The sequence below is a fragment of the Mustela putorius genome, unplaced genomic scaffold, assembly GCF_011764305.1.
Source record: "Mustela putorius furo isolate JIRA1106 unplaced genomic scaffold, ASM1176430v1.1 tig00000460_pilon_pilon_pilon, whole genome shotgun sequence".
Taxonomy (NCBI): Eukaryota; Metazoa; Chordata; class Mammalia; order Carnivora; family Mustelidae; genus Mustela; species Mustela putorius.
The window spans coordinates 11297868-11318803 of NW_025421389.1; the positions used below are offsets into that span (position 1 = coordinate 11297868).

Genomic DNA, 20936 nt, shown 5'->3' on the forward strand with positions numbered 1-20936 from the left:
AGGACAGAACAGTTCATCTTAGTGCTGTAACATAACCTAAGCAAGACTACTGTTGAAGACCTTCGAGAGATTATCCTAATAACATACAGATTCATTTACTTATCTAAATGTAATGGGAGAGAGCCCGTCTTGATATTCAGGAACCAGTTGTCTAGTTTAGATGTGAAGATAAGTAAATATGTCCTCATCACTTTTTGTAATAGGTTAATCTCTGCCCCTTATAATTTTAATATGCAGATTTTGTTTTGCTTGGGAACACTAAGACATCCTAATTTTTTTGTGACTTGCTGAGATGGGATACTCCTGGTGTAATCCATGTCTTTAAAAATTCTCTTCAGTGCCCCAGGTTCTTCAGAGCTGCACAGCATTCATCGAGAGATATGGCATTGTGGATGGAATATATCGTCTCTCTGGCGTTGCCTCTAATATCCAGAGACTACGGTAAAACCTCATTTGGCATTTTCTTTTTCATTCCTACTGTAATTTATTAAAATGAAATGATTTTTAAAAATTAGTCACATTGATAACCATAATTTTCAGTAATACAGTTTAGGTAAAGTAGGAAATCATATCCATAGTGTTCTCTGTAAATGTTTTCCTGGATCCCGTTTCTCATCTGTTGTATTTGAAAACCATGTCCCCTTAACATCTTCAATACTTGTATTTTGCCTCACTGCAGTATTTGAAGATTTAACTAAATTTTGAAGTTTGAATCCATGAAGACCATGAGAAATGAAAATTTACCCTGTAAAAATTTATTCCTTAATTCTTAATTAAAATCAACAAGTGAAGCATTCTGTTGAACCACCCTGGTAACCCATGAATAAATCTCACTTGATCAGGGTGAATGACTTTTAATGTCCTGTCAGATTCATTTTACTCATGTTTTATTGAGACTGTTTACTTCTGTATTCATCAGGGATATTGGCCTATACTTGTCTATTTTAGTGGATTTTTTTCCTCTGGTTTTAGAATCAGAATAATGCTGGCCTCATAGAATGAGTTTGGAAGTTTTCCTTCCTTTTCTGTTTTTTGGAATAGTTTGAGAAGAATAAGTATTAATTCTTCCTTACATGTTTTTAGATTTCACCCTTGAAGCCATCTCGTCATGGACTTTGTTGGGAGATTTTTGATTACTGAATCAATTTCATTGCTAGTTATCAGACTGTCAAGTTTTCTGTTTTTTCCTGTTTCAGTTTTGGTAGTTTATGCCTCTAGGAATTTATCCATTTTTCCAGGTTGTCCAAATTATTGGCATATAGTTTTTCATAATATTCTCATAATTATTTGCATTTCTACAGTGAAACTTCTTTTTATCTCCTTTGACCCCAGTGCTGTAGTGTATGCTCAAGTGTGTATGTCTTACGTATGCTACATCCTCTCCCTTTCTCAGAGACAAAAATAGTGGTCTCCTTTAGATGAGCAATAGATATTTTATTTTTGCTTAGTCTCCCAGGTTCTAGTCTATCCTCAATATGTTATTATCCTTTATTTTTCACTGTGGTGCATGGTAATTGCCATTATTCCACACAGATTTTAGTATTCTAATTGACCACAGAGGTCATCTCTATTTTCAGGAATGCAGGTTTGGAAAATACTTAAGTTGATTCTTGTGCTAAAGACAATGTCAGCCTTAAGTTTCAGATACAGCAGATCTCATATTCATTCACATTGTCCACATATACTAATCCTCTAGGTTGTTAAGAAGACCCAGGCCTATAGATGAACGTTAATTAACCTCCTGGAGAATGAGCCTCACCTGCCTTAGTATTCCAAATAGAACTTTCATTTCACTCACTTTACACTATAGATTTTGCTGGCTAGTAAATTTTGCTAGAAGTTGCTAGTAAATTTTGCTAGAACTTTTAGCTAGAAGTTGCTTTATATTATTTCTGGCTCCTTTACCTTTCTTCAGTAAAGTATTTCTGAACTATACTTCTTGTACCTGAGGGATTTCTTTACAGAGTTGCTCATGGACCAGCTGCTATTCAGCCCTAGTTTGCAGAATTGCTAGAATTTTGTATATTCGAACCGTTAGAAATTAGGAATTGTATTTTCAGTTTTCAGATCTGTGTTAAGAGCTGCTCATCTGTATGCATTTCAGAGATTGTTGTCCATTTTAATTTGAGAGCTGTGCCCATAATTCGTACTTAGAAAAATACGTGTCTTATGACCAGACATCCAGTTACTGCTGAAGTCCAAATAGAGTTTATGTAAAATATAATCACTTGAATAAAACATTAACTTTGGTTTCTGTTTTAAGCCCTATATTTGCTTTTTCTTCAATAAAATAATTTTGTTTTGTCTCTCATCTGTTAGCCATGAATTTGACTCTGAACATGTCCCCGACCTGACAAAAGAACCGTATGTTCAGGACATCCATTCTGTGGGCTCCCTCTGTAAGCTGTATTTTCGAGAGCTTCCAAACCCTCTGCTCACCTACCAGCTGTATGAGAAATTTTCTGTGAGTAAAGTCATTTTTAATCGAATGCTCTGATGATTTTATTCAAAGTGTATAAGCGTTGTTTACATGAGTAAGAAATAGTTCTGTGACTAAAATATGTCCTTTAAAGAAAACAAAAAAGCAGTTATTGCTAGCTAGTCTATAGTCTTCAATGTTTTCACATTTTCTTTCTTTTAGTTTCTAACTTTGATCCACTAATCTTATCACTGTTGACATTGGTTACCATAAAGTTTTTAAAAAGTTATCTTTCAATAGATTTCAATGTCCACATAGTATGGAAACAAAGTTTACTTTCTTGATACTCTGTGTTTCCTTGTTGTTCAGCATCAAAGAGTTGAGTGGAACTGAATTGTAAGTGAAGAACTTTCATTTTTACCAACAAAGACTACTGGTTTATTTCACATTGTGATTGTTGCAGGATGCTGTTTCAGCAGCAACAGATGAAGAAAGACTGATAAAAATTCATGACGTCATCCAGCAGCTCCCTCCTCCACACTACAGGTAAATCATTGTTCTAAGGTATCACCCAAAAGTACAAGTCATTTGATGTGAAGAGTGTTTTTTTTCCCTTTGGGTTTTTAACTATTTAAATTTCCGTGGAGTTCTATATAAACTTCCATTTGTTCAAACATTATGTTTATTTGTCATTGTATCCCAGGGAGCAGTGTTTGGCATCTGATAGGCACTTAATAAATGTTGAATTAATGAAATAATAAATGAACAAATGGATAGTTGACTAAACCTGGTTTTGTTGTTTTCTTTGTCTTTTGAGTCACTGAGAAATATTGGGGTGTGTGATCACATGTGTGAATATTTGACTTGTGATTGCTTGAGTCCAAAATATAGACAAAGTACTGAATTCCTGTTTACTGGATTCCTCTTTTCTTTTTCAAAAGATGTCCAAACTACATAGAACCACAGCCTCTAATAGGTGTCTCAGAATTCTTCCTCAGGAGATTCTCAGATGATCAACAGACCTGTTTTGGGGGTGTTTTGTAGGTTTTGTTCTTATTCATTGGTTTTGTTGTTGCTCCTTTTTTTTTTTTTTTAAGATTTTATTTATTTATTTGACAGAGATCACAAGTAGGCAGAGGCAGGCAGAGAGAGAGAGGGAAGTAGGCTCCCCGCTGAGCTTAATCCCAGGACCCTGATATCATGACCTGAGCCAAAGGCAGAGACTTTAACCCACTAAGCCACCCAGGCACCCCATGTTGTTGCTACTTTTTAAGACTTAGTTTAATTTGTATATTAGTTTGGACTCTCAGAAATATTTTTGCTCATATCTGAAAAGACCAGAATAAAATTGAAGATGACTGCCATTTAGTGAGAGAAAGAAAACAGTACAAACCATAGATGATGATATGCAAAAGGCAAAGGTAAAATTTTAAAATTTCAGTTACTGATAGAAAATTAAATGCAGTAGATGTTTTAGTAATATACAAATTAAACAATTTGGTGCTTTCTTTTTCAAAATGACTATATATATATATATTTTTTTTTTTTTTTTTAAACTCGGCACTAATTCAACACTAAAATTTTTTTTAATTTAGTTAAGTAATCTCTACACCCAACATGGGGCTCAAACTCATAATCCTGAGATCAAGAGTCATACACTCTTCTGACTGAGCCAGCCACATACTCCTAAAGTTTTAATCAACATTAAAGATCTCTTTTTTTTTAAGTCCACACTATAGCTGTAAATCATGATGATCAAGAGCCAAAAGTAACTTAGCATTGACTCATTGTGCCATTAATGTAGGTCTTAAGAGAAATGTGAGGAAATTAAAGAAGTTCTTAAGGACCCACTGAAGAGTGAAAAAAATACAACACAAAAGAGCTTTTGTGAAGGAAGCTCAAGAAATTCAGGTATTCAGGTATTCAGTCCTGAAAAAGAAGGTTTGAGGAGACAAATGTAATAATACACAGTGATTGAACAATATTTTAAGGAGGAAAAGGACTTTTTAAATTACCAGAAAAAGAAACCTACTGCAATATAACAAATATTAGCTTTGATACATCTGAATTTGAATTTGCAACTTCATCATTTCCTTCATGACCTCTCCAAGCATTAATCTCTGTATCTGTGAAAAGAATACTAATAATACCTTCGTAAGAAGATTTTTTTTATGTTAAAATGTGTGAATAAGTCTGGTCCTTAGTATTTTGTTTTTAATACAAAGCATAGCAAGACATTATTAGAATTAAGCCAAGACTTCTTGACTTGGTGGTTTTAATAGGAGGTACCGTGTAAATATGTCTTTTTTCTCTAACTTAAGAAAAAAAAAGACCAATATAACATATATGTACATAATTTTAAAAAAGTCAAATGGTCTGCTTTGTTGCCAGTGAAAAATAGCAGTTTCCTGCCTCACAGCTCCCCTTTCTGATGTCTCCTTAGCTGTTTCTGAATAACATGCTTATGTTTTTATTTCTTGATTTTTCATTTTTAGATGTTATTTTTACCTTCCTTTTAAGTAAATGAAATTTAGATTTCTTTACCCACCCGCCCTAATACTGCACAGACACACGTTTCCCCTTCTCTTGTCTTCATAGTCTGGTCTTGTCAACATTTGGAGTTAAATCAGTATTCACTGTGTTGTCATAACTTTGTTAACTGTTATTTATGTACTGTTATTTATGTACTAGACTTCTATTTGCTTTCCAGGTTAGCTTTGTGTGTGTTTGTGGAGCATTTGCCCATGTTTGGTTTACTAAGTTTCTGTTCATCACTAATTTATCCCTGAAACTCTCTCACAGGACTATGTATGTTCTCCCAGAACTTTTTTTGTGTGTGTGTGTGTGTCCCAAGGAAACACCCCTCCTGGAGCCTTTTATCCCACTACTCAGTCCCTTAGTCCAGGATGAATGCTCTTTAGAACTATAACACCTTCAGGGAGCCTGGGTGGCTCAGTGGGTTAAAGCCTCTGCCTTCAGCTCAGGTCATGATCCCATGATCCCAGGATCGTGGGATCGAGCCCCACATCCGGCTCTCTGCTCAGCGGGGAGCCTGCTCCTCTTCCTCTCTCTGCCTGCTTCTCTACCTACTTGTGGTCTCTGTCAAATAAATAAATAAAATATTTAAAAAAAAACTATAACACCTTCAACTCTTCCCCCTCATTTTGAAAGTTCTGTTCATTGCCTCCTGCATGAGTTGGATCCTTCTTTTTGGGGTGCCCTTGTCTGTCCTCCCTGCTGTGTAGTAGACATCTTCAGTAGCTTTCTGAGGAGAGCTATAAGGGAAGTAAATGTTTTGAGACATTGATAGGGAAATGCTCTTATTCAACTCTTGCATTTGATTGATAACTATGGAATTTGAGTCTGTAAATAATTTTTCCCATGATTTTGGTAGTATCACACCACTGTCATCTAAGCAGATATGCTGCAGTGATATCTGATTCTAGTCTGCCAGTTCTTAATATGACGCATTTTGTTTTGTCTGTATCCTTTCTGGATGCTTTTACATTTAGAACATACCTAGTTTTCAGTTTTCACATTGACTTGTCTTGGAGTGGGTTCTTTTTCTTTCTTTGCTGGGGGCACTTGTTGGGGCTTTTCCATCAGGGAACTTCCAAACATTTTTCTTGCTATTATTTCCTCAATAGTTCTCATGGCAACTTAAACCCAACCCTTTTCTCTATTCTCTTTCTAGATTTATTGTAGTTCTTGAACCAGTTCTTTCATTTCTTACCTTCTCTTTGTCAGTGTCCATGTACATTTTATTTATTTATTTGACAGGGAAATCACAAGTAGACAGAGAAGCAGGCAGAGAGAGAGAGGAGGGGAAGCAGGCTCCCTGCTGAGCAGAGAGCCTGATGTGGGGCTTGATCCCAGGACTCTGAGATCATGACCTGAGCCAAAGGCAGAGGCTTAACCCACTTAGCCACTCAGGTGCCTCCAGGCCATTTCTTGATTTAAAAGAAAATGATTTCCAAGAACACCCATTCTTATTCTTCTGAATGCTCCTACTTTATAGCATCCTTCTCTTACCTCATGGATATGATCTGTTCTCTCTATGAGAATATTACTAGTAATTGTAGGTTTTGTTTTAAATTGTTTTCTGCTTATCATAGAATTTGTTCCTTCCTCATTTGGCGACTCATCTTTATCAAGACTGCAAAATATTCAACAGATTTCATGGAAGCGAGAAATAAAAATTCTTTTTTTAAAAGTCATATTTTATAAGTGCAATAGCATTTAACTTCATTGTGAATTAAAATAATCTTGCATACACAGATTAACACTTAAAATTGGCTTTAGGTAAGCTTAGAATTTAAATCATATTTAGTCAAAATGGTTTCAGGAGAGAAACCTATAGGCAAAACAACTTATAGTGCCTTAGACACCAATCAGGACATTTTACAGAGGGAACCAAGACTATTGGTTAATATTGTGAGTGAATTAAGAGAACTTCAGTAAGAAGAGATATATATGGAGAGAGTGTAAATGCATGTGCATGTGTATGTGTGTGTGTGTGTGTGTGTATGTAATAGAGAGTATATATGTGTATATATCTTGTATGTATATGTTTCTCATATGGTAAAGTACATACATCTCCTATATATTTTATATTTTATATAAACAAATCTCCTAACATATGTTTTACTTACATCTCTTTTCCCCTGTTGTGTAGTACATTTATGTTACCTGATATATAGTGTCTGTGTGTTAGGTATTATAATGTAGGAACTTTGGAGCCAAATTATCTGTATGAGCTATGTGACCTTGTGACCTTAGGCAAGTCCCTTTGCCTCTTGGCCTCAGTTTCATTGTTTTTAAAATAGAGACTACTGGTACTTTTCTGTTAGGATTATTATGAATATCAAAAGAATAGCTCTTAGAGCAAGGCCTGTTCTGTAAGTGCTTTTCATATGAGTTAATCACCCCTTTTACTATTGTTATGTATATCTATGCTTTTACTTTTTTTGTTTTATCTATAGTGTGAATGTATAAATGTCTGTGTGTATATATACTTACATACATATATATCTCCTATAGAAGCAAGAAAATATTTTTTTAATCATGTCTAAATACAGTATTGATAGCATTTAACTTCATTATGAATTAAAATAACCTTGCATAAACATTGGCTTTCAGAAAGCTTCAGTATATATTGATACATATAACTTTTCTGTTATATTACAGTTATCTTCTTTAACTACATTCATATTTTTCCTACATCATATATATTCTCCCTTATTATATAAATATAGATATTTCTCAATAATATATAGATATTTCCTTTACTAATTATGTATGTAGCTTCCTTACTACTTATCTATTTAATCTTGAACATTATACACCTTTGCCTGTTATTTATTATATATTGTATATCCTACTATATGTTCTTTATATATATTTATGTAGGTATATATAGTATTGCCTACTTTCTGTATAATCCCTCTAAAACACAAGCTCCTTGAGGTCATGAATTTTTTTCTTGTTCATTACCATATTCTCAGAATAGAACCTTGCACATAGTAAATGTTCAATAATATATATTGCATATACATTTTATATATCTTATGCATCATACACTTGATAGCTTGCTGATATTATCTTCCGTATTCCTAATATATATTACCTACAGCACATGCCCACATGTTTTATATATATCGTATCCTATAAATGTATCTCCTACTCTGTATTATATAAAATTCATTTTGATGTATCTCCTGCTCTATGTTTTTATATCCTAGTTTCTTCTACATAATTTGAGTGTTAATCTTCTTTAATATATCTCTTTCCATCCCAACTTTTAAGATATTAATATTCACATTTCCTAGTTCCTCAGATATTCTTGAAAAAACATGATTTTTAATAGTGTTCTCTTATGTGAATGGGCTATATGTTATTTAACCTTTCCCTAATTTGCTTGTTTGTTTTGTTTCTTAAACCCCACATATGAGCGAAATCATATATTACTTGTCTTTCTCTGACTTATTTCACCTAGACTTTACTCTTTAGCTCCATCCATATTGTTGCAAATGGCAAGATTTCATTCTTTTTATAGATGAATAGTATTCCATTGAATGTGTACACCACCTCTTCTTTGTTCATCCACTGATGGACACTCGGGCTGCTTCCGTAGTTTGGCTCTGGTAAATGATGCTGTAATAAACATAGGGGTACAGGTATCCCTTTGAATTAGTGCTTTTGTATTTTGGGGCAAATAGCCAGTAGTTTCATTATTGGACTGTCAGGTAGGTAGCTCTATTTTTAACTTTTTGAGGAACGTCTATACTCTTATCCACAGTGGCTGCACCAGTTTGTATTCTGTGGTGGGTTATTTTCCTCTCTCCATTTTGAACATTACTCTGAAGACCATCCATTTACATGAATATTTTTGGAAATCTAGATTTTTTTTTTGAATGAAGACCTGAAAATTCAATTCTTAGAAGTCAAAAGGTACTAAATTTTTTCCCCAATATACAGCAATTTCCAAATTGTATTCTATGAAGATTTTTGCAGCTTGTACTCTGCTCATTTCATGGGACTCTGACTAAAATTCCCCATGAGCTTTTAAAAAACATTTTACAAACAGATAATGTGAATAAAATGCTATCTTTGGTTGTTTTGATTCTCATTTCTTCTAAAACATATTTCTGAAGTACTTAAATATTTCCCTTCCTTCATCTATCCCCCGACTCAAAATAATAAAATTTTACATTTCCTAAACCCATTTCTCAAGCTTCCCACCTTACCATTGTCTCCAGACCAGCCTCATTTCTGTCTGTCTGTCTGTCTTTTGTATCTGCATATGTATAGGAGGTACCAACAAGTACCGTTTATACTGCAGAGCAGTTGCAGTAGAGGATACTGACTGAGAGACTGGGAAGCCAAGCTGACCTTGATTTGAGACAGAACCTGAGCACGCCTCACCTTTCTCCTCCATAGTCTGGGAGGTGGTAGCACTGGGCAGGTCAGGCTGCTGTGGGAATTGACTGAGATTCCTGCAGAAAGCCTCTTGAGCAGTGCTGCTAGCTGCTGTCTGCTTTTTCTTCTCAGATTCACCATGGGCTCATCTTGGTCTTGGAGGCTCATATGCTGACCGCAATTGAACTTTCATAACTGTTGCAAATAACTGTCTCAAATTTCTGTTCCCTATACATTGTGTTTAATAGTTTCAATCCCTGTACAAGTAGGTGGGGACATTTTGAGAGAAGCAGGAGCTGCTAGGTAATACCTCTTTGTGTTTATCTGATTTAACTTGCGTTTAAGCTGATCATGCCATCTTTCCAAAAATGTTCTGCCCTGTTACTTAATATCCACCCCCATATATAAGTGTATATGTGTATATGTGTGTATATGTGTATATGTATATATGTGTATGTATAAATATGTGTGTATGTGTATATATGTATGTGTATGTGTAAATATGTATGCATGTGTATATGTATATATGTATATATAGTTGCTCAACTCTTCTCTCCCCTTGGTGCCCACTGCAATTTTTCTTTTAATCTTTTAGGCCTATGAAATACTGTTTCCTTTTATTAAAAAAAAGTTTAAATCCTCTCCTATTAGTGTAGCTGCTACAAGTAGAATAACATAACTTCATGATATCATTTGTTTAGGAACTAGTTTTTATGGAAGATTTACTTCACTGGTATTTTGAAACTAGATGTCTGACAGCCAGGAGCAAATATTTCTAAAGATTTTTAAAAACTAAGGCCGTTTTCTTGGAACCAGTCCTGTCAGAAGTGTTAATTTCTTACTGTGTCTACCTTAGATTTTTTTTTCTTATACTCTGGAGATGTGATTACTATGTATAGAATATAGGATTCATAATATTCTCCTGACACTTCTGTGGCAATCATATTCAGACCTAAGAAGCAACAAAAAATTCTGTTGGAGTTTGTATGGTTTCCTTTTCTATTTTTCTTTTGAAATCTTAAAAATTAATTAGTAGGGCTTTTATGCCCTATACTGCTACATACTGTTTATTTTCATTAATATGTTACATTGCATTTTCCAGAACGCTGGAGTTCCTGATGAGACACTTGTCTCTTCTAGCTGATTATTGTTCCATCACAAATATGCATGCAAAAAACCTAGCAATTGTTTGGGCTCCAAACCTGCTAAGGTAAGTTGCATTTGACTTACGACCTTAAGTAGAACTAGTCATCTTAAATCAAAGTCTAATTTGTCAGTGTTCCTTGAGGACAGTTTTTAAAAGTAAAATTCATCTGCTGTTTTTATGAGCATCTCCCTGAAAGAGGCAAGTGGGGCTTAGCCAAAGTATTAAAGTATGCTTTCTTCCTCTGGTCTGTTTGTGGTTTACACATTTAAAAATAATAATAATAATAATGCCCTTTAAAGCTGCTGTCTTTGGGATTCTCTGATGGTTATGTTGGTTCTCCCACAGATCAAAACAGATAGAATCTGCCTGCTTCAGTGGAACAGCAGCTTTCATGGAAGTGAGAATTCAGTCTGTAGTGGTTGAATTCATCCTGAATCATGTAGACGTCCTCTTCAGTGGGAAAATCAGTGCCGTCATTCAGGACGGGGCAGGTATGGCCCTCACAGATTTTGTTTATGAGGAACAGGGATAAACTTCCAAAGGCATGGAAAACTGTATTTCTCATCTCAGTTGAATAAATCGGTCTTTGGTAGAAAGCAGGTAATTTATGTCCACTTCTCAAAATGCATGGTGTAACAGTTACTTTGTGGGTGTTCAGTATTTAATGAATACTGCATTAGCCTTATTATGATCTAAGGTTATGACACATTAAAAAGTACCCCGTGCCACCTATTATTGATGCATATAAAGTTATATAATATGGAACAGTGAAAGAAAAAAATTTTTTCCAAATCTGAGATATCTGAGTGATACCAGGCCTTGCTTGGTATCTTTTAAGAAAGGAAAATAGTTATTACCTAAGGAATTTATATTTATATATGTGTCATTGTTAACATCCTGGTGTGTATCCTTCTTTTTCTCATCCATTATAAACCCCTTGTTGTTTTTGCCATTTAAATAAAAGAGCAGAGATACGTAGACAGATGGAGATTGATGTACGCACACTCACATTTTTTACCTATGCCAAAAATTTTGACTCTTTTCATCGCTTTTCTTTCTGTCCAAAGCTTCTCTTTCAAGACCCAAGTCATTGCTGGTTTCCTCTCCGTCCACCAAGCTGCTAACATTGGAGGAAGCCCAGGCACGAACACAAGCTCAGGTCAACTCTCCAATTGTGACTGAAAATAAATATATCGAAGTCGGAGAAGGACCTGCTGCACTTCAGGGGAAGTTTCATACCATAATTGAGTTCCCACTTGAAAGGTAAAATTCATTAAATCCTCTTCAGTGATATGATTTTCATAGTCCAGTGTTCTGTTCTGTTCTTTTTTTTTTTTTTTTTTTTTACATGGTTGTGTTCTAATATTACTATATTGATTTTGGGCTAGTCCCAGAAAAACTCATTCATTATAGGTGATAATTAATAGGGAATGATACAAATGATTTTCAAAAAAGCATTATAGCAGCATGTCATTTTTTAAAAAGACTTTATTTATTTATTTGACAGACAGAGATCACAAGTAGGCAGAGAGGTAGGCAGAGAGAGAGGAGGAAGCAGGCTCCTTGCTGAGCGGAGAGCCCGATGCGGGGCTCAATCCCAGGACCCCCGGATCATGACCTGAGCTGAAAGCAGAGGCTTAACCCACTGAGCCACCCAGGGGCCCTGCAGCATGTCATTTTTAAAGAAGATGAAATTTATTATAAAGGGCAAATTGTTGGGAAAAATAATACACTTCCACCATATAGGATGTGCTTTTCTCTCTGACATATGTTGTCTAGAAATTTATTTACAAATAAGCTGGGGGCATCTAGGTGGCTCATTTGGTTAAACATCTGATTTCAATTCAGGTCATAATCTCAGGGTCCTGGGATCAAGTCCTGTGTTAGGCTCCACACTCATCTGGGAGTCTGCTTGTCCCTCTACCTCTCCCTTGCTCATACTTTCTCTTTCTCTCTCATTCAAAGAAAAAAGAAATGGATTGGAATAACTTACTCAGGAAATAAAGAATGGATAATGACTCGTTTGACACTGGCTCCATATTAAGCTTAGAATAGACCAATACTTCTCATAGTGCTATCTCCCAACCAGCATCAAGAGATGAATGAAAACTATTCCCGTGTGTATGTGTCTACCACATCTTTATGCATTCATCTCTTTTTTTTTTTTTAAAGATTTTATTTATTTACTTGACTGAGATCACAAGCAGGCAGAGAGAGAGGGGGAAGCAGTCTCCCTGCTGAGCAGAGAGCCCAGTGCAGGCCTCGATCCCAGGACTGTGGGATCATGACCTGAGCCGAAGGCAGAGGCTTTAACCCACTGAGACACCCAGGCGCCCCTATGCATTCCTCTCTTGATGGACACTTAGGTTGCTTCCGTAGCTTGGCTATTTTAAATAAAGCTACAGTGAATGTATACTTTTCAAATTAATGTTTTTGCCTTGTTTGGATAAATACCAAGAAGTGGAACTATTGGATCATATCATAGTTCTGTTTTTTAATTTTTTGAGGAACCTCCACACTATTTTCCCTAGTGGCTGCACCAATTTATATTCCCACCAGCAGCACACGAGGGTTTCCTTTTCTCCACTGCCTTACCAACACTTGTTATTTCTTCTCTTTTTCATTTTAGCCATTCTGACTGCTATGAGGTGGTATCTCATTGTGGTTTTAATTTGCTTTTCCATGATGATAACTGATGCTGAGCGTCTTTTCGTGTGTCTTTTGGCCATCTGGATATCTTTTTTGGGAAAATGTCTGTTAAGGTCCTCTGCTTCAATCAGAGCATCTTTTTGATGTTGAATTGTGTGAGTTTTTATATATTTTGGATATTAATCCTTTATTGGATATGTCTTTTGCAAATATCTTATCCCATTCAGTAGGTTATATTTTGTTTCATATATGGCTTTGTTGTGCAAGTTTTTGTTTGCACAATTGCTTATTTTTGCTTTTCATGCCCTTGCCTGAGGAAACAGATTCAGAAGAACATTGCTAAGGCCTATGTCTGAGAATTACTTCATATATTTTCTTTTAGGAGTTTTGTGGTTTCAGTCCTTACATTTAGGTCTTTATTCTGAGTTTATCTTGTGCATGGTATAACAGAGTGGTCTAGTTTCTGTGTTTTACATGTAGCTGTCCAGTTTCTCCAACACGTTTGTTCAAGAGACTGTCTTTTCCTTGTTGCATGTTTTTGCCACCTTTGTCATAGATGAATTGACCATAGAAGCATAAGTTTATTTCTGGGGTGTCTTTTGTTCTATTAAACCATGTTTCTTTTGGTGCCAGTACTATACAGTTTCATCTATAGCGTGGTTCGACATCTGGGAGTGTCATACCTCCATCTTTGTTCTTTCTCAAGATTGCTGTGGCTGTTCAGGGTCTTTTTTGGTTCCTTACAAAGTTTAGGGGTTTTTTTTCTAGTTCTACTGTGATAGGGATTGCACTGAATCTGTAGATTGCTCTAGGTAGTGTGGACATTTTAACAGTATTAATTCTTTCAATCATAAACATGGTGTACCTTTCCCTTTATTTGTATCATCTTTAATTTCTTTCACTAATGACTTACAGTTTCCAGGATACAGGTGTTTCAGGTCCTTGGTAAATTTATTCCTAGATACTTTATTCTTTTTGATGCAGTTGTAAATGGGATTGTTTTCTTAATTTGTTTTTCTGCCAGTTGTGTTAGTACAGTAAAAAATGCAAAATATTTCTGTATATTAATTTTGTGTCTGCAACTCTATATTCATTCTTTAGTTCTACTAGTTTTTTGGTGGAATCTAGGATTTTCTATATATAGTATCATGTTATCTACAAATAGTGACAGCTTTACTTCTTCTTTGCCAATTCAGATGCCTACTATTTTTTTTTTTTTTTTTCTTTCTTTCTTTTTTTTTTTTTTTTTGTCTGATTGCTGTAGTTAGCACTTCAGTACTATGTTGAAAGAAGGTGGCAAGAGTGCATCCTTGTCTTGTTCTGATCTTAGAGGACAAGCTTTCACCCTTTTACCATTGACTGTGATGTTATCTGTGTGTTTGCTGTATATGGCCTTTATTATGAAGAGGTATGTTCCCTCTCAACCCACTTTCTTGAGAGTTTTTATTGTGAACAGATATTGAATTTTGTCAAGTGCTTTTTCTCATCTGTTGAGATGTTCCTATGACTTTTATTCTTCGTTTTGTTAATGTGGTGGACCATGCTGATCGATTTGCAAATATTGAACCATCCTCCCGTCCCTGAAATAAATCTCACTTGATCTTGGTAAATGATCCTTTTAATGTGTTGTTGAACTCAATTTGCTAATATTTTATTGAGGGTTTTGCTTCCATGGTCATCAGAAATATTGGTCTGTAGTTTTCTTTGTTTTATAGTATCTTCGTTTGGTTTTAGCGTCCAGATAATGCTGGCCTCGAAGAATAGATTTGGAAACATTGCTTCCTTATTTACTTTTTTGGAATAGTTTGAGAAGGATAGGTATTAGGTATTTCTTGATTTTTTTGATCAAAGATATATTCTTTAATGTAAATGGAGTTAAAGTCCCTTACTGTTGTATTACTGTCAGTTTCTCCCTTTGTGTTTGTTAATATTTGCTTATAGGTGCTCCTTTATTGGATGCATAGCTGTTTATAGTTGTTACAGCATGTAGTTGGATTGGTTCTTTTTTATTATGTAATACCCGCCTTGTCTCTTGTTATCCCTTGTTACAGTCTTTGTTTTAAAGTCTGTTTTGTCTGATGTAGGTGTTGCTACCCCAACTTTTTCCATTCTTTCACTTTAAGTCTGCGTGTGTCTTACATGTGAAGTGACTGTCTTGTAGGTCATGTTGTTTAATCCAATCACCCTATGACTTTTGATTGGAGCATTTAGTCTATTTACGTTTAAAGCAGTTATTGGTAAGTATGCACTATTACCATTTACTGTTTCCTGGTTATTTTTGTAGTTCTGTTTCTTTGTTCTTCTCTTGCTCTTTTTTCTTGTGATTTAATGACTTTCTTTAGTGTTATGCTTGGATTCTTTTCTCTTCTGTGTGTGTGTAGTTATTACAGGATTGTAATAACTGAGGTTCATAAATAATATTCTATGTATATAGCAGTTTATATTGAGTTGATGGTCACTTAAGTTCAAACACATTCTAAAAACACTGTGTTTTTACTCTGTTCTCTCCGTTTTATGTATATGGCATCATATCTTACTTCTTTTTATTTGTGAGTCCCTTTAGTGAGTTTTAAGATATAGTTGATTTTACTCTTTTCTTTTAACCTTCATACTAGTTTTATTTTTTTTAAGATTTTATTTATTTATTTGAGAGCATGAAAGGAGAGCATACAAGCAGGGGAGAGGTAGAGCAGGAGGGAGAAACAGACTCTCCACTGAGCAGGGAGCCTGATAGGGGACTTGATCCCAGGATCCTGGGATCATGACCTAAGCCAAAGGTAAATGATTAACTGACTGAGCCACCCAGACACCCCATCCTAGCTTTATAAATGATTGGTCTATTATCTTTGTTTGCTTTTACCCATGATATTTTTTCCTTTAATAATTTCTGTTCTAGTTATGGCCTTTTCTACTCAAAAAAGTCTCTTTATCATTTCTTGTGTGGCCAGTTTAGTGATGAATTCTTAGAACTTTTGTTTGTCTGGGAAACCTTATCTCTCCTTTGGTTCTGAATGATAGCGTTGCCAGGTAGAATATTTTTGGCCATAGATTTTTTCCTTTTAGCACTTTGAATATATCATTTCACTTCTTTATGTCCTGCAAAGTGTCTGCTAAAAAACAGGTGATAGCCTTTTGGGGTTTTCCTGGTATGTAACTATTTGTTTTTCTCTTGCTGCTTTTAAAATTCTCTATTTTTAATTTTTCATATTTTAATTATTATTTGTCTTGGGGTGGACCACCCTGGGTTCATCTTTTGGGGGGCTTTTTATGCTTCTTGGACCACCTCAATATCTATTTTATTCCCTGGGTTAGGGAAGTTTTCAGCTATTATTTCTTCAAATAAGTTTTCTGCCCCTTACCCTTTTTTTCCTTTTGGGACTCCCATAATGCAATGTTAGCATGCTCGATGTTTCCCAGAGGGCCCTTTACCAACCATCATTTCTTAACGTTCTTTTTTTCTTTATTTCTTTTTGGCTTAGGTGCTTTCTACTCCCCTGTCCTTCAGATTGCTTATCCATTCTTCCACATATTCTGATCTGTTGATTCCCTCTAGTATATTTTTCACTTCAGTTACTGTTTTTCAGCTCTGTTGATTCTTTTGAAATTTTTTTATCTCTTTGTTGAAGCTCTCACTGAGTCCATCCGTTCTCCTTTGAAGTCCCGTGAGTGTCTTTGACCATTACTTTGAACACGCAAATTGCTTATCAGGCAAATTGTCTATCTCTGTTTTGTTTAGTTCGTTTAATGAAGCTTTGTTCTGTTACCTCATTTGGAACATATTCCTCCATCTCTTCATTTTTCTTTCTGTGTATTAGGTAGTCAGCTATGTCTCCTGGTCTTAAAGTGGTGGCTTTTTTAGAGGAAGGTTTTGTGGGGCCCAGTAGCACAGTCCCTCCTGGTCATCAGAACCAGGTGCTCCTGGGGTGTGCCCTGTGTGGGCTGTGTGTGCTCTCCTGTCATAACTGGGTTGGACTGCTGTGGGTGTGCTGGTGGGTGGGTATGGCTCTCAGTCCCGCTGCCTGCAGTGACCAGCCATGGCCACTCTGGGCACACTGGTGGGCATAGCTGGACTTGAGTGCAGTCATCTGAGAGGCCTGGCTTTGGCTGCTGCAGGGTTGCTGGTGGGTGGGGCCAGCCCTCACTGCATGGTGTGCTGGTGTGCTGGTGTGCTGCTGGGCAGGGCTGCCACCTTCCCTCCCTGGGGCAGGAGTTGCCTTGAATGGGCTCCATCCTGACCAAGGCTGCCTACTAGTGTGGCAGGAACCACTTTGGAGGGGCGCTTGCAGGGACAGGTGGGCTGAGTGGGGCTGGTCTGAGGGGAACCCTGGCATGGGGCAAATGGTGCTAGCAAGGTAGATAGATGGTGTCAGAACTGGCTCCTGCCAGTGTTGGGGCAGCTTGGCTGAAGGAAGGTAAGAAAGTTGATGCCTACCACCATTTCCATGATTTCTTCAAAAATTTATAGTGTAGCAGTCAAGAGAGCAGGTATTTGGATATGTATATAACTGGGTTCCAACCCTGACTCCATCATTTACTAGTTTTATAACATTAAGGAAGTTACTTAGACTTAGTGTCATAATTTCCTCGGCTATAACCTAAGAATAATAGTACTTAGCTTGTCAGTTATTTTTATTTTAAATGAGCTACTACATAAGACATCACAGTGCCTGGCATTCAATTTATGTTAGTTATTATTTGTAATACTTTTCTTCTTTTTTGGTTTAATTCTGTTCACTCACACACAAAACTGTTTTCTTTAACTCTTTTATTTTGGAGTTTTAATAATTCCTACTTCTAAATATTTCTTATTCTTATTTCACTGATTGTGAGGTTAGATCTAAATATAAAAATCTGTATAAAAATTATCTTTGTGACTAGCTATTAATATTCAAATCTATACATTTTATTACCTTGTCATGCTTTAGCTATACAGTTCAGCTGTGCTGTGTAGACTGTGCTGTACACACACACATGCTACATGTATGCACATATGCAGCAGCTGTGCATGCTACATACATGACACAGCAGGTATATGCTATATACACGACACAAGTGGATGTGTGCTATGTACATGACAAGGCGATATGCATGCTACATACATGACACAGTGGACATGTGCTACATACATGACACAGCGGTTGTGTGCTACATGCATGGCATAAGGGGATGTGTGCTACGTACATGACACGGTGGATGTGTGCTACATACATGACAGAAGAGATATGTGTGCTACATGTTTGCACACATGAAGTGGCTGTGTGATACACAGGTACTGTTCCAGCTGTGCCCTCTCTAGGCTGTTGGGTTCTTTCCATCATTTGTTCATTTCCTCTAAATAAAGACAGCCCCTTGGATATCTTAATACAGACTACTTTCTCTCTCTTAGGAGGAGGCCTCAAAATAAAATGAAAAAATCTCCCGTGGGCAGCTGGCGTTCCTTTTTCAACTTGGGGAAATCATCGTCTGTTTCTAAGCGGAAGCTGCAGCGGAATGAGAGTGAGCCTTCCGAGATGAAAGCCATGGCTCTGAAAGGTTGGTGCTCCCTGCCGTTCTGTGCCACGCTGTCAGAGCAGCTGGCGTGGCCACTCCACACCCCTCCTCTTGGCCGGCTGTCGTCACGCTGCACACAGGTGCCCAGTATGTTGTGATCGTGTGCGTCAGCACAATGTGTCCACAGCCATGGTGCTGGCCACTAGTTGTCTTCTTCTACCAGTTCTTCATCCCCACACGCAGACATAAATATGCGGGGAATATGTGGAAGTGCCTGGTTTCTTGTGGAAATTGCAGATTATATAGAGTGTGGATGTGATTGAAATTCATAACATGGTTGTGTGCTATTAATAAAAAAATGACTGCTATGGTGTTTTATTTTTATTAATCTGTATTTTTATATATTTGAAATGTGACAAAACCATGTTTTAACATGCCTTTTAAGTTTTTAACTCTTATAACCAAGGAATCGATCTTTTTTATGGGATAACTCATTGGTGAGAGTATCTTACTAGATCAAGTAAATCTATTACTGTTGTTGCAAATACTACTTTTAAAAAATAATTTTAAAACTATGATATTAACAGCTTCTGAAGCTAGGAAGGACAATAGTACCTGAATGTTAGAAATATAATGTTTAATTCATTTAGTTCATCATTCAGTTTGCAATCATGTACTAAACATGTGCTAAATATTTAGATAGCAGGCTCTCAGATAGAAGAGGCTGCCTTCAGAGACCTACTTGGGAAACTGCATAAGAAAATAAATTTCATGCAGAATCATACCAATTGAAATAGGTATTTGTGTGAGGCATTTACAGTAGGACTTGTCAGTTCCTAAGGGGAAGAGGGCTAATGGTTAGAAATCTACCCTGTGACTTGGGTTTTGAAATATAAGTAAGGATTCACGTGATCACCAACTGAGAAATGCATTTCAGGAAATGGGAGCACAGTGTGTGCTAAGTGTGTGAAGCAGGGAACGTGGCTGGGTAGATCATGGTTCAGAGAGAGGTCATCAGGGGCCTCCAGTGCTTGCCAAAGAGTTTTGGTTTTGGTTTTGTCCTGTCTTCCTTTGGGGGTTATCCTGTGGCTTTAATATGTAACATGGTTCCATGTAGGGTATAGAGAGAGGACTTCAGCAGCAGTACAGGGAATGTACGAGGAGAGATAATCCTGGACACTGGACAGTAACTGTCCAGTTACAGGTGGTGTTACAGGTGGACAAGAGATAGTTACAGGAGGACAACCAAGAAACAGTGAGTGTCTGGGGTACACAGTGGCAGTAGACGTGGGAAATAGATTTGAGAGATACTAGGAAGTAGAATCTACAAGGTTGTGTGACCAAATGATTGTGAAGGATGAGAAAAAAAGAGGAGCAAAGATAATTTTCAGGTTCTGATTAAATGATTAAGGAGGTGGCAGTGCCGTTATTCATGTAGGGAGTGACAGTTAGGAGAAGAGAAGTGATGTGTTTATTGTGGACATAGTGGGTTGGACATGCCCAAGAGGTGATCAGTAGTATGGGTCTGGAATTCAATAAAGGAGTTTACTATAATCGGGAAATACAGATTTGTAAGTCGTCAGCAAACCCTAAAGATATAGTTTATGGGAGAGCCTGTTGAGTGAGAGGAGCAGGTTAAAAACTGGATCTGGAGAAAAGCGGTTTTGGAAAGACCAGAAAAGGTAGAGTAGTCATGAAAGTAAGAAGAAATGATTAAAAGGGTAGGCAAAGAACAAAAGAGATGAGCACTGTCCCCCGAAATAATGGAGGAGAGGCTTAAAGAGAAAAGCATCACCAGTGTTGAGTAGTGCTGGGAGGCCAATGAGAATATTTAACAAATAAGATTGAACATACGTAATTAAGGCACTGTGTTAGGTTCCTAGGACTTCCAGAACAGAGTGCTCCAAATTGGGTGCTTAAACAACTTAAAACAACCAATTTATTTCCTCACAGTTCTGTAGGCTAAAAGTCTGAAATCAAGGTGTCAGCAAGGCCATTTTCCTTCCAAAGGGTCCAGGAAAGAATCCTTCCTTGCCTCTTCCAGCTCCTGGTGGCTCCTGGCATTCCTTGGCTTGTGGTGGCATCACCCCAGTTTCTGCTTCCATCTTTACTTGGCCTGCTTCTCCATCTCTCTGAGTCCTCTCTGCTGAAAAGGACACCCTGAGTGGATTTAGGGCTCACCGTAAATCTAGTGTGATACCATCCTAAGCCATCATGCTGGTCTTTAGAAAATAAAAAAGGAAGATGTTTTAAAATTCATCTCTATTCTCAAGTTGATAATCCTTCAGAAAAGGGATTTTTCACACCGGAAAC

The 20936-nt window shown here is 36.7% G+C and overlaps 1 protein-coding gene across 8 annotated transcripts in view; it reads left to right on the forward strand.

The window, feature by feature from the left end:
* The window catches only part of ARHGAP32 (Rho GTPase activating protein 32), a 297156-nt gene that overhangs the window by 264334 nt on the left and 11886 nt on the right, over nucleotides 1-20936 (forward strand). For all 8 annotated transcript variants that reach the window (XM_045080353.1, XM_004763903.3, XM_004763904.3 and 5 more), the window contains 7 exons: nucleotides 339-441; nucleotides 2320-2464; nucleotides 2883-2965; nucleotides 10440-10547; nucleotides 10830-10975; nucleotides 11552-11747; nucleotides 18520-18665. In XM_045080353.1, coding sequence (XP_044936288.1) covers nucleotides 339-441; nucleotides 2320-2464; nucleotides 2883-2965; nucleotides 10440-10547; nucleotides 10830-10975; nucleotides 11552-11747; nucleotides 18520-18665 — 927 coding nt within the window. The remainder of the gene's footprint in view (nucleotides 1-338; nucleotides 442-2319; nucleotides 2465-2882; nucleotides 2966-10439; nucleotides 10548-10829; nucleotides 10976-11551; nucleotides 11748-18519; nucleotides 18666-20936) is intronic.